Below are 12,123 nucleotides of genomic sequence, written 5' to 3'. Positions count from 1 at the left end.
AGTCGCAGATATGATTTGTTTATAAGTGTTCCAAATTAGGAAAAGGTGCGAAATTAAAAATGAAATTATTTTTTATTTACATTTTGATTTATGCGCCTGTTGCATAATGTATCATGTAAACTTAAATAATTGACAGATAGGGATTTCAATAGACTTCTAGATTTTCAAGAGCATAAAGATCAGTAAGCACGTTAACCACTGTATAGATGTAAAGGATTAGATGATGTAATTAGACTAAATCTAAAGGTCTGAATACAAACTATAGTTATTTGTAAAAAAAATGTGAATTTGCATTCAACAGAAAATGTTGCTAAAATTGGAAATTAATAATAATATAGAAAAAGTTAAACATTAACACCAATCTGACAAAATAATCCAAACTACTCACATGTAGTGAAGAGAAAGTAACTTATTCATAAGCTTAAACGAATTAAGTAAGGGGATTACTCTTGAAGTTGCACATCTTTGTTGCTGCCAGTTAAGATAAATTACACCCCATAAAAGTCACATGATACTCTTCACATGACCAAACGAGGGGCAACTCAGTGGAGGGCACAATCGAAAAATTTAAAAACAGAAAATTATAGCGATATCTTCCTCTTCCTCCAACTGTAACCACCAAGGTATTGCAAACTGCAACAATTTTTTTTTAAAGATAGCGCTTAGCCATTTACTTGGGAAATCAAATTTTGAATAATAAAGGTGAACAATTTGCTGCCGCACATCAGTAATTACCATACCGTGATTATTTGTATGTGTACCCTTTATTGCTGATTTAGGTTCGGTATTGAATTTGGTGGTAGATTGGTTACAGTAATTGATAATAATTACCCAGGCTAGGTATAGATATATGTTGAAAGTAAAATAAACTGCAACATTCATATAATAAAACAATAACCATAATTAGAAAAGGCTAATTATAATTGTGTCATCATCATAGTTTTTTTTTTGGTTTTGGTGGTTTTTCAACTTATTTGAAAAAAAATTTTAATTAAATATCATTTTGAAGCATCATCAAGGATATTCTTCTGGTGAGTATATAGGATTACATTTGGTTTAAAGAATGAGTGGTCCAAATAAGTCAAATGAAATAATGATACCGGAGTCTTTATATCAAACGTTATCAAAATCTGACTTACTTACTAATGCGAATTTGGGTTTAAAAACTCATGGTTATGTCCATGGCCATATCCATAGACATAAGGATCATACCCATATTCATGGTCATATTCATAATCATGATCATGATCATCATTTTGCTGATGTAGATAACAATAATTCAATAACTGGTATCACGGAGGTATCTGATAAGAATATTACTAACATCAACAGTGATAATGCTCAACTAACTACTGCTTTTCATGATTCTTGTAAGGATTATGATAATATTGATTTATGTAATGATATCTTCTGTGATGAATTAGATGATTGTTTCTTTTCAACTTGTGAAGATTCTGTTAAGACTGATACTTCAAAATGTGTTGAATGTGAAAATTCAACGTGTTGTAATGATAGTGAAATATCGAGTAGTGATTGTGAAGAGGTTTGTTGTGAAGATGAGAACTGTCAAGATATCTTGAGTCCATGTCCAGTGGCAACTACAACCACATCAACACCAACTGCTTCAACTTCAACTAACAAGACTCCTGCTGTCGACTGTTGTGGTAATCCAAATTGTTTGAGTTATTCTATTTGTAACCATTCAAACCAGGCCAATAATAACAATACATATCCAATTAATACTACTACAAATGATGTTTTTGATTCTTATAATTGTTGTTTACCACAACAACAAAACCATCCTCATCATCAAAATAATTTATGTGAATTACAACTATCTAAGAAACCTCTTTTTGAAGATTTGATTAATAATGTTCACAAGAATTTGACAGAGTATAGTGAACCAAACTTAAAGAAAAGAAAACCAAATACTTCAACAAACAATAAGCAGTTTGAAGTTCATTTTCCTCATGAATGTCATCTGCATCCTGAAACTATCACTAATTCAAAAGTGAAATATGAATCTGATCATCATCATTTCCATCAATCCTGTTTTCACACAACTATCCCTAATGTCGACACGTTTAACTCTACCAATACTAATAATACCAATGATATCAATGGTAATGCCGTTAATGATCCAGATCAATTACTTTCTGATTTTGATTTTTATATCCAATTTAATAATTTCAATCAACTTTTGAATTCAAAACAACCTTCAACATCTACTTCTACCGTGGAAGAAGTCATTACTCATGATTCTAATACACCTTCGTTATCTCAACTATTAAATTCAAATACCACAACTACCAACAACAATTCAGATCAATTTCCATTAGAATCATCACTGTACTCATGTAAATGGGATAATTGTTTTAAGAAAGTTAATGATGATACCCTTTTAAAACATATAATGGGTCAACATATAAGTACAGAATATGGATTGAATGATGCCGATAAGAATCCGAATTATGAAACCATTAATCCAAATTTTCATTGTGAATGGAATGATTGTACTTATGCTAATACAGATTTGAATTCATTATTAAGTCATTTAGTAACTCATAAAAATGAACAAGATAATAGTGGCTTTAATGGTTATAATAGTCATGTGCCAACTTTACAAAGTCAAATCTTGACTCCTAACTCAGTGGATAAATCAGTTGATTCATCTCCACGTTCACCAGAGATGAAGATTAAGACTGAAGAATATGAGAAAATATCAGCTAATGAGTTACAAATTACATCCATGAAGATCTTACCAAAGAGGAGAAATCATTCATCAGATAGTGCAGTAGATCCAACCCATACTTGTAAATGGCAAATTGGAGTAGATAGTAATGGTATACCTATTCCATGTAACAAATGTCATGATTCAGAAGGAGATTTACAAGATCATTTAATCAATGTTCATATTGGATCAGGTAAGTCTATTTATACATGTAATTGGATCGATTGTGAAAGACATAATGGTAAGATTTTCACTCAAAGACAGAAATTATTAAGACATATCCATATCCATACTAATCATAAGCCATGCGAATGTAAGGTTTGTGGAGCTTGTTTTGCAGTCGAAACAATGTTAAAACAACATTTACGTACTCATAGTGGAGAAAAGCCATTCACTTGTTCAATTTGTAATAAGAAATTCGCCACTAGTTCTTCATTATCGATTCATAATCGTGTTCATACAGGTGAAAAACCATTAATATGTAAATGGCCAGGATGTAATAAACGATTTAGTGAAAGTTCAAATTTAACCAAACATATGAAAATTCATTTAAAGAGTTTTAAATGTGATATTTGTGGGGAAGAATTCGATAAAAAGCCTGATTTTACCAAACATTATAAATCTCACAAGGTTGATGGATCAGATGATCCAATTTTACCCATGAATCTTAAAGTTGAAAACATATTAGGTGTGTAGGGTTTATAGATTGATATTTATTTATATAGCCAATGTATATATTATTGCGTTACGGATGTTTTAATGTCGTTGCTATAATTTCACATTTTTTGCGACATCACCATTCAATTTTGATAATTTTTTTTTTCACTTCTGTGAAGGTAGTTTGCTCCATGAATGTTTAAGCTGTTCATATAACTATACAACTACAAAGATGAGACCTTCATTGATTTCACTTAAAGCAGTGAGAATACCTACTCCTAAACCAGCAGTCGTCAACTACGAAATACCTGCATTATCATCCATAAATTACACAGACTTACCTAATAATGGATTTGGAATCAAGAACTATTCCATTGAAAAGACTAAATTCAAACACTGGCCAGTTTATTTAAAAGTACAAAATACAAAGTTAACCACCGAAGTAAAGAGGATAAAGGGAGACTTAGCACAATTCAAAACTGATCTCTTGTCAATCAATCCTGATCTTAAAATAACAGTTAATCAAACTTATGGATATGCCAATATTAAAGGAAATGTTGTTGATGAAATAAAACAATACTTTGATAATGGAATCAAAACCGACATATAAATAGTATTATAATTCATCATTCACTCTTGTATATACCACATCTATTTCAAGTATATTAATATATGAAATTTAATGTCCAATATTAGCTATATATACTAAACATATATTTTTGTAGCATCGTTAAATATTATACCTAAAAACTATGGAAACAAAGAAAAGTTAATTAAAAAGTCCGAAAATAAACGATAATGCAATACCATTAATAAAAATGAAAGAAATAACCATAAGAAAAAAAAATAGAATAAAACAAACTAAAACTAAAACGAAACGAAGAAATCAAGTTGCAGCAGACGTTGCAACAGGAAATACTTCACTAGTTGATTCAGAAACTGGAGTAGTATTGACTTCAGAGACAGCTCCAAACGCAGCTTGTCTAATTGCAACAATCCACGGATCATTCAATAATTCCACTGCACTTGGTCTCTTCTTTGGATCATGTTCCAAACACCTGGAAATGAACTTTCTTCCTGCTTCACTTAATTGATCAGCAGATGGTAATTGTGGCTTATGGCCAGCCGCAATATGATACATAATGGCCCATTCATTATCAAGATTAGCCCATGGTCTACGACCTGTTGCCATTTCTAAAACACAACAACCAAGAGACCAAATATCAATCACTCCACTTCTATCGGAAGAAGAACCAGTAATAACTTCTGGTGACATGTACATTGGGGTACCGGTCATGGAATTTGGATTCCCATTGACTTGTCTTGAACCAATACTTCCTGGATTTCTGGTTCTACCACTAGTAGCGATGACTTTGGCAGCACCAAAATCAACAAACTTTATAACCCCATTATGATCTAATAAAATATTTTCAGGCTTAATATCACGATGAACAACTCCTGATTGATGCAAGTATGCTAAACCTTCTAACATTTGTAAAGTATAGACTTGTATGACAACTTCATCTTCAATTCTACCATGCGTTAATAAACCGGATAATGAACCACCTTCACAAAATTCCATAAAAATATAAACCTTATCTCTATGAACTTCAACTCCAAAATATTGCACCACATTAGGATGATTAAGCATTTCCAATACTGTCATTTCTTCTTTAATGGATGGAACAATATTTTTTATAGATTGACTATCATGGAATCTGATTTCTTTAACTGCCATCACTCCACCAGTGTCTAAATTCACCGATGCAAATACTTGACCAAAAGTACCACCACCGATAAACTTACCCTTTTGCCATCTAATAGAAACACTAGAAAATGATGATGCCAACAATGTAACGAATTGATATTCCAGATCAGTGATATCCAAAACTCTACCCACCGAATGTAAATCTTCTTGAAGATCAGTTCTATAATCTTCAATCTCTTCAATTTGATTCATCAAGTCATCTCTATAAGCCTTGATAATATAATTGTCATCTGACGAATTCTCAATTCTATGTCTAGTTGAAGACCACTTAAGCAATGTATTTCTTTCAGCTTCACTTGATCTAGCACCCATAATATCGAAATGAGAAATAAGTAATGACATACAACGTGCAACTTTTAATTTCAATTTATAAAATTGTTCATCATTTAACACCAACACATTGAACCCTCTAGTCATATCCATAGCAAATTCCAATGCCAACACACACCATCTGAATGTTTTTCTATCAGTAGGCATACAATCATCACAAATAAAACTAACCCAATCAATCGATAATTGAATCAATTTCATTATAACAGCAGATTTTCTAGAACTATCCAAGTTCCTAATCGAGTTTTTTCCGTAATCCCTGGCATAAATGAAATAATTATTGATTAATGCTTGATATTCACCATCAGGAGAGAGCTCTTTACATTTATCCCTTACTATTTTCACTGAATCAAGCACCGATATACACATTTTAAAAAACGCCCTATTGATTTTAATTAACTCTTGATGGACATTGGTTAAAGAACATCTTTGATCAATTGGTGCAGCAGGCATAATGTCACTAACAATGTCAAGGAACTTTTCTCTAACGATATGTAAACTGTAGTAAGGTAATTTTGTAATTAGGATCATTTGGCCGGCCTTAACGTCACTAATTGGTACTTGATTGATATTAACTGTAACAATATTACCTTCCCAAACTATTGGTTTAGGAGGACATAAAGCTAACACGTAAGCAAAATCACTTGAATGGGATGGTAATGCATGCGGTATATAATCTTCATCACTTTCACTAGATTGCATTAAATCTAATAAATCTGTAAATTCAAGATTTGAATTATTAGAATCTAAACCAACATAAGAACCGTTAATGATTTTAAGAATTTCTTGTTCATTACCAGCAAGTTCAGGACTGGCAAAAAAGTAAATACCTTGAGCTTCCACAGTATTTGTATAAACCAAGAAATGATTCCTAGATTTCAAGATTTCTAACAAATTCTTAGTTAGATTAGTTGGAGTTGAAGGGAGATCAAATACTAATGAATTTGTGAATTCACGAGACATTTCTCCAGTGAATCTCGCAAGCTTACGACGTAATTGACCAAAGTTTTCAGTGGTAGAACTATACCATCTTACTAGATCTGAAGTGATAGCCGAAGGTGGTGATCTTAATTGACTATTAAAATAAGCTAATAGTCTGTGAATTAATTTCAGCGCCAATAATGTTATTTGTTCTGAAACTAAAACACTACCACCATCAATAAAGTTTCCTAACCATCTTAAGAACGACCATGCCTCTTCTAATTCTTCTGGTTCTTTAAAAGTTCTGAAATTGGTAGTAGATCTCGAACTATCCAATAATTTTCTATTTAATAAAACCAAATAATATTTAGCACAACTTAAAACAACTTGATCGAAATCCAGATTTTCTCCTTCAAATAAATCACCAATCACCCAAGTATCACCAGCAACAGGCTTACAATATTGTTGAAGACCCATTTTAACTTCCAAGGCGATAGTGATATATGTTTTAAAATCTTCAATCATTTGATCAATCATCATTAAGGTTGGATTTTGTAATTTCATAGCATAACCAAGTCTAACCTTGATAATTTCTTTAATTAATTTCATTGGAATAATACAAATTTGAATTAAATCATGAATATAATCAGGTAACTTCATTTGTTCAAACATATGACCCAATCGTATATATGTCTCTTTTGATTTCATTATCCAGGGAGACATCGGTATAAAGATACGTTTCAGAAAGATAGTATGAACATCCTTTTCTTTCATAAGTCTTTCAGCTAATGATTTATTATCTTCATCGAATATTTTTCGAATCACTTTACTACTTGTCAACGAAGAGGAAGTCAGTGAAGGAGTTTCTACTGGACTTTTAGTTATATCCAATTCATCATTACCGATCCAAGATCTTAAAGATCGAGTTTCTCTAGCAATTGCTTCTGTGATTGTAAACCAGGCATTTAAAGCATCGATCCTATTTTCAAATTCTTCACTTCGACAAAGTGGTTTATCTGTTTTCATATCTTCTAATGTTCTCCAATTAGAGCATGCCAATTCATAACGATCCAATATATCCATAACTTGATTTCTAGTAGGATTATTGGCGGCATCTTCATAATTAATTTCAAATTTTAAAATATCTTCAATTAATTGATCCGTCAATGTTCTTCTGTACGATATGATTTTTCTTTGATCATCTTCAGTTCTATTGAATAATTTAGCTCTAATACCAAACCATAAACTTTCCTTATATGTAGCATGTAAAAATGACTCTTGAGGATTATCTGGATTATTATTATTAATGATTTTAGTTTTTTCAGAAGTGACAACATCACCAGTTAATACTGATGTTAACATTGATTGCCATTCCAATCTTTCTATGACAGCTGGATCATCAGTGTCATCTTTATTTAATTGGGTTATATTCTTATTAGGATTCATATTCACATTTGCATTACCATTCTTCATCATGGAATAAGCTAAACTAAAATCAATTTGATATTTATCATCATCTAAATCTTCCAAAAAGTTAGCATTTCCACTAGAATCATTACTATCATCATCATCATCCTCATCATCTTCATTAACATCTCCATCCTTACTTTCATCATCTGCTCCTGAAATACCCTTGGTATAATAATCATCCACTAACTGATTACGAATCTTTTTAAGATATGCTCGTTCTTGAGCAAGATATTGAGGATTATTATTATGTGGCAGTATATTTATATTCTGAGACAATGTCTGAGATAAGGAACGAGGACGATTTCTATTTGATGTTGCGATTGCAATGGATGATTGATTAGACGATGAGTTATTGATGGTTGATGATGGAGACGTGGTACTGTTGTTGTTGCCATTATTATTGCTATTAGTAGATGAATTAGAAGATGTAGATGAAGTACTATTGGTGGATCGTTTAAGGTGACTGGAATGAAGGGGAGCTGCATTAGTATTCGATACTGCTGCCAAAGCAGCTGCCACTGATGGATTAGAATTGGCTGAAGTGTTTCTTAATAATGAGGGCCGCCTTTGTGTAGCTGAAAGATTATGACGATGTGTTGAATTAGTGGATGTATGGGATGATGATTGACCCTGGTCTTTGCCATTACTCGATCCAGACGAGGTATTTGAATTCTGACCCGTCATTATCCCTGGTGTTGAACAAAGTCAATGATCAATTGAATATGGTTTTAAAATGAAGTTTCAATTATAATTGATAAATTACTCCAAATTTTTTGATTATCAAAAAAATTATCTCTCTCAGAAAAAATATCAACAAATTTTTTTGATTTGCTGTTTTGAAAATGGCAGCCAAAGTTGATAACTAAGTAAATTCATCAAAGCATGATAGAGGTGTTGGCTAACGATAGATTGGGGAAGAAGATCAAAGTGAAATGCTTGCCTTCTGACTCCATTGGGGATTTGAAGAAGATTATATCGTTACAGATTGGAACTCCGTATGATAAGTTGATTCTTAAGAAGGGTAATAGTGTTTACAAAGACCATATTAGTCTTGATGATTATGAAGTTCATGATGGGTTTAATTTTGAATTGTATTACGGTTAGGTAAGTTGGGTGTTTAATCTATGCATTAAGAATAAATAAAGGTACATTAACTATATATATGGGTTATGCCATGTCATGTCATTAAAGAAAAGAGAAGTAATAATAAGAATAATACAATGAAAAAGAATCTATGATACAAATCGTTAAATTGATGTTAAAGGAAATATTCCACATATTGTTTAGCAGGTCTTTCTTGAAAGAAAGATGAGAAGAAATCACCATTTCCAGTAAAGTTTTCATTTGAATTGATTCCATTAACACTTTTACCTTGACTTGTATCTTCATTATTTTCAGGGGATGCCTCGAATACATTAAAGAATTGACCTGCAAGGACACCTTGACGTTGACGAACTTTCAAACTATTGAATCGATTTTCATAATCTTCATAAGATAAGAAATTCCCATCATCTTCAATTATATCTTCCTCTGTATTCAGTCGTTGTTGTTCTTTAGATCCATAATTTGAATGTAAAATTTCTAATACACTTGCTTTATTACCACATCTGTAGCAATAATTAGGTGCTGACCATACTGTTAAACATTTCCCCTTCCAATAACTTGTATAACCTTCATTACATAATTGATGAGCTCGAATCATTTGCACTAAATCATTATCATGACAAAATTTATTAATAACATCTAAACCAAATAGGTAACCAGCCCCTCTTGGTGATAATTTAAAATCCATTATTTCTGTATCCGGATCTGACCATACTAAATCAGCCATTATTCCATCATGAGGTATCTCTCTAAATCGATCAAGAGCCCTAATTTGATCTAATTGTTGACAACTTGGTGATAAACCTCCATGAGCTGCAAATATCTTGCCATCAATCGTAGCTCCTAATGGTAAATAATCGAATAGATCAGTGAAATAAGTCCAAACTTCTGATGATCCATTATATTTGGTTAATACTTCAGTATAGAATCCATAATTTGTGGTAATTGTTCTTGATTCATGATTTCCTCTTATTAAATAAATCCGATCAGGATATCTCAATTTCAAGGCAATCAATAATGATATAGTCTCTACTGAATAATATCCTCTATCCACATAATCTCCTAAGAATAAATAATTGGTATCAGGAGGCGAACCTCCAATTTGAAAGATTTCTAAAAGATCATGATATTGACCATGAATATCACCCACCACCGATATCGGTGATTGAAGTTGCATGATATTAGGGGCTGACAACAACTGTGTCTTCAACGTATGACATAGTTGTTGTATTGTCTCTGGGGGTAAGATCTTGGGAGGTTTATGATCTAATAATTGTTCCAAACAATAATCAAGATCCGTGGTGGGTATACTAAACGGAACAGTCATTGTTTATGATGATTATGAATGTATGTATATGCCCATGAATGGTATGTTCTATTTATCTATGCTATGCTTCGAACCAACTGTTGTAGCAAGTTGTTGTGTATCTAAAGTTCTGGCTCCTTGTCTATCCTTTAAGATCAAGAATTGACCTGTTACTTATCAGTTGGTGCTGTATTTTTTTTTTATTAAAGGGCTCTCTCACCAAATTTTTGACTTCGATTATTTTTTTTAGCGTGTTTGACGACGGGCAATTTTAAATTTTAAAGTACTATAAAATCTATCATAAATCTATTTACTTTCTTCAATAACTTGTTTGATACTAAAGTCTAAGATCTCTACACCTTCACGGATCAAGTCATTTGGAATATTTAAGGCTGGAACGATTCTTAACACGTTTAAAGCAGCAGTGATAGCTAATAAACCATTTTCTCTACATTTATCAACCACAGCAGAGTTAGTAAGATTATCTTTAAATTGTAAACCTAATAATAACCCTTTACCTTTGACTGATTCAACATGGTCAGGGTATTTTTCAACGATTTTAGAAAGAAGAGATACGAATATAGCTGATTTTTCATTTACCCCTTCAGAGAATGTTTCGTCAGTGATCTTATCAACCACAAATGAACCAATTCTAGCTCCTAAAGCATTACCACCATAAGTTGTACCATGATCACCTACAGCTAATGAATTTTCGACTTTTTCAGTAATCATAGTAGCTCCAATTGGGAATCCATTACCTAAAGCTTTGGCCATAGTAAGAATATCAGGATGAACAGCTTGTTCTAAATTAGAATGAGCCCATAATTTACCAGTACGACCTAAACCACACTGTATTTCATCAAAGATTAATAATACTTCATTATCATCACATAACTTTCTAAGTTCAGTTAAGAACTTTTCACTAACCACATTAATACCACCTTCACCTTGAATTGGTTCAATAATCACGGCACATGTCTTATCTTTATGGATTAAACTTTTAACACTTTCAATATCAGCAGTATCAGCAACTTGAACACCTGGAATTAATGGAGCGAAAGGAGCTTGATATTTTGGATTAGGAGTCACCGACAAGGCACCCATAGATCTACCATGGAATGAGTTATTGAAAGTAATAATCTCTATTTTATTTTCATTGATTGATTTACCATATTTTCTAGCAAATTTCAAAGCAGCTTCATTTGCTTCAGTACCAGAATTACATAAAAACACTCTTTGAGCATCTTTCATACCACCTGATTCTTTGGTCTTGGAAACTAATTTATTAGCTAATTCACCAGCTGGAAGATTATAATATAAATTTGAACAATGAAGAAGTTTAGTAGATTGATCATGTATTATTTCAGCTAATTCTTTATTAGCATGTCCTAAACAAGTAACAGCAATCCCACTGGTGAAATCAACATATTGTCTATTCTCTAAATCATATAAGAGTGATCCTTTACCATGGGTTAACACCAAATTAGGACGAGCATAAGTAGTGACAGAATAAGGTTTATTCAAAGTATTGATGAATTTACCAGTTTGAGAATCTTCTGAAGCATCCTTTTGGGAAACAATATTAGATATGTGACGGATATTTCTAGCAAAGGAGACTCCTCCCTTAGAAGTCAATCTAACTTGTCTAGTAGCTAATTGTCTAAGCATTATGATAGTCTCTTAACTAATATCTTGATCTCTATTTGTTGATATGAAAAATTATCAAAAAGTGAAAAAAAAATTTTTATGTTCGTAAAAAGAGAGAATTCTTAGATTTCACATCGCGGTTGACTCATTTCTCAATTACCTAATTGGGAAGAACTAATTTCTATTGGT

At 32.0% G+C, this 12,123-nt stretch overlaps 6 protein-coding genes across 6 annotated transcripts; 3 read left to right on the top strand and 3 right to left on the bottom strand. All coding sequences in view use genetic code 12, as the record gives it.

Annotated features, from left to right (window-relative positions):
• Positions 1–1,063: 1,063 nt before the first annotated feature.
• On the top strand, positions 1,064–3,427 carry CSR1 (Csr1p; the record flags this gene model as incomplete). Its single annotated transcript, XM_064908167.1, has 1 exon — positions 1,064–3,427. One exon carries the CDS (start codon positions 1,064–1,066, stop codon positions 3,425–3,427), a length of 2,364 nt encoding a protein of 787 aa, XP_064762965.1.
• Positions 3,428–3,523: 96 nt separating this feature from the next.
• Positions 3,524–4,094, top strand: IMG2 (mitochondrial 54S ribosomal protein mL49). The gene has a single exon (XM_064903343.1). It carries the CDS (start codon positions 3,621–3,623, stop codon positions 3,996–3,998), a length of 378 nt encoding a protein of 125 aa, XP_064762964.1. The 5' UTR covers positions 3,524–3,620; the 3' UTR covers positions 3,999–4,094.
• Position 4,095: 1 nt separating this feature from the next.
• On the bottom strand, positions 4,096–8,848 carry SSK2 (mitogen-activated protein kinase kinase kinase). Its single transcript, XM_064903342.1, has one exon. It carries the CDS (start codon positions 8,559–8,561, stop codon positions 4,275–4,277), a length of 4,287 nt encoding a protein of 1,428 aa, XP_064762963.1. The 5' UTR covers positions 8,562–8,848; the 3' UTR covers positions 4,096–4,274.
• DFJ63DRAFT_127329 (ubiquitin-like protein) lies at positions 8,661–9,058 on the top strand. Its single transcript, XM_064903367.1, has one exon. The coding sequence runs from the start codon at positions 8,760–8,762 to the stop codon at positions 8,979–8,981; it is 222 nt and encodes a 73-aa protein (XP_064762962.1). The 5' UTR covers positions 8,661–8,759; the 3' UTR covers positions 8,982–9,058.
• Positions 9,059–9,135: 77 nt separating this feature from the next.
• On the bottom strand, positions 9,136–10,308 carry PPG1 (putative serine/threonine-protein kinase; the record flags this gene model as incomplete). Its single annotated transcript, XM_064908166.1, has 1 exon — positions 9,136–10,308. One exon carries the CDS (start codon positions 10,306–10,308, stop codon positions 9,136–9,138), a length of 1,173 nt encoding a protein of 390 aa, XP_064762961.1.
• Positions 10,309–10,450: 142 nt separating this feature from the next.
• On the bottom strand, positions 10,451–12,055 carry ARG8 (acetylornithine transaminase). Its single transcript, XM_064903341.1, has one exon. It carries the CDS (start codon positions 11,953–11,955, stop codon positions 10,594–10,596), a length of 1,362 nt encoding a protein of 453 aa, XP_064762960.1. The 5' UTR covers positions 11,956–12,055; the 3' UTR covers positions 10,451–10,593.
• Between the last annotated feature and the right edge of the window lie 68 nt (positions 12,056–12,123).

This window comes from Scheffersomyces coipomensis, assembly GCF_036884675.1.
Source record: "Scheffersomyces coipomensis strain NRRL Y-17651 chromosome Unknown DFJ63scaffold_3, whole genome shotgun sequence".
NCBI lineage: Eukaryota > Fungi > Ascomycota > Pichiomycetes > Serinales > Debaryomycetaceae > Scheffersomyces > Scheffersomyces coipomensis.
Note: the sequence above shows the minus strand (reverse complement) of the source record. Positions and strands in the feature narration are given on the sequence as shown.